The 992-nt window shown below is 34.3% G+C and overlaps 1 protein-coding gene across 1 annotated transcript in view; it reads right to left on the reverse strand.

The window, feature by feature from the left end:
* Positions 1–381: 381 nt before the first annotated feature.
* LOC107577194 (C2 domain-containing protein 3-like) overlaps positions 382–992 on the reverse strand; it is a gene marked incomplete at its 3' end in the record, with an annotated part of 1,827 nt that continues 1,216 nt past the window's right edge. The window contains exon 4 of the mRNA XM_016263294.1: positions 382–572. Within this exon, the coding sequence (XP_016118780.1) occupies positions 382–572 (191 nt within the window). The remainder of the gene's footprint in view (positions 573–992) is intronic.

A 992-nucleotide genomic window follows, 5' to 3' on the forward strand; every position in this document is an offset into this window, starting at 1 on the left:
TATTATTATTATTATTATTATTAAGGAGATATTCATATTAAAATAATAATAGTAGAAAGGTAATAACATAGTTAATAGATAATGAATAGAAAAAATTATAATAAATATTATATAAATAATACTAAAACAACACTAGGGAAGAACTATGAACATAGAACTACTTAAAACATTTTTCACCTAAAACAAAAATTTTAGTAAGACTACTTAAGACATTTTATCCAACATTTTTTGTATTTTAATTTAACTTGTCCATTCATAGACCACAGTCAAGTCTGCAACTAATTACAAGATCAGTCATAAGGATGAGTGTTGTGAAATGAATGCTCTAATGACAGTTTGTTTCACATTACTCATTCTACCATCCAAAATATAAAAACAAACCTAGGCATGTGGCCAGAGCTGCTGCCAGCTGCCTCCTTCACACTCGGGAGAGCCTGATCCATGGATGAATGTGCAGGCATGTTCTGGTCAGTTGTTACTCCAGGAGCCTGTGCGTCGAGGCTCATATCAGTCGTGGGTACTGAACTACTGCTGTCATATCCCTCTGTTAACGCTTCTAGGGCAAGTGTGACCTACGGTACACGTGAAACAACACATAATTAACCCGTGTGTTGTGCTCAAAATCCTTTATCTAATTTGGTGTTCCCAGTCTAAATTCCCAGAGCTTATGTACCTCAGCTTTTGAGTGGGAAAAAAAATATTTGTGGATAATTACAGCAATGTTCTCTCACAAACGGAGGTGCATTAGCTCAGATAAATAAGTCCTATGATCACTCAGTTCCAAAACGAAATACAAAACACAGTGCTAATTGAAAGAAAACAAGATGACAAAGAGATTGAATACAATATTTGGTTAGAATATAGCATTACGAGAAATTTATAAGCACGTTTTTGCAGGCAATTTTGTTTTTGACTGGGAACACCATGTAACAAGGTGGGGGAAAAAACACTCAAAAAAGTACAACAATTATAGTTCTTTTTGGGAAATTGCT

The sequence above is a fragment of the Sinocyclocheilus grahami genome, unplaced genomic scaffold (genome assembly GCF_001515645.1).
Source record: "Sinocyclocheilus grahami isolate Dianchi unplaced genomic scaffold, SAMN03320097.WGS_v1.1 scaffold5382.1, whole genome shotgun sequence".
Taxonomy (NCBI): Eukaryota; Metazoa; Chordata; class Actinopteri; order Cypriniformes; family Cyprinidae; genus Sinocyclocheilus; species Sinocyclocheilus grahami.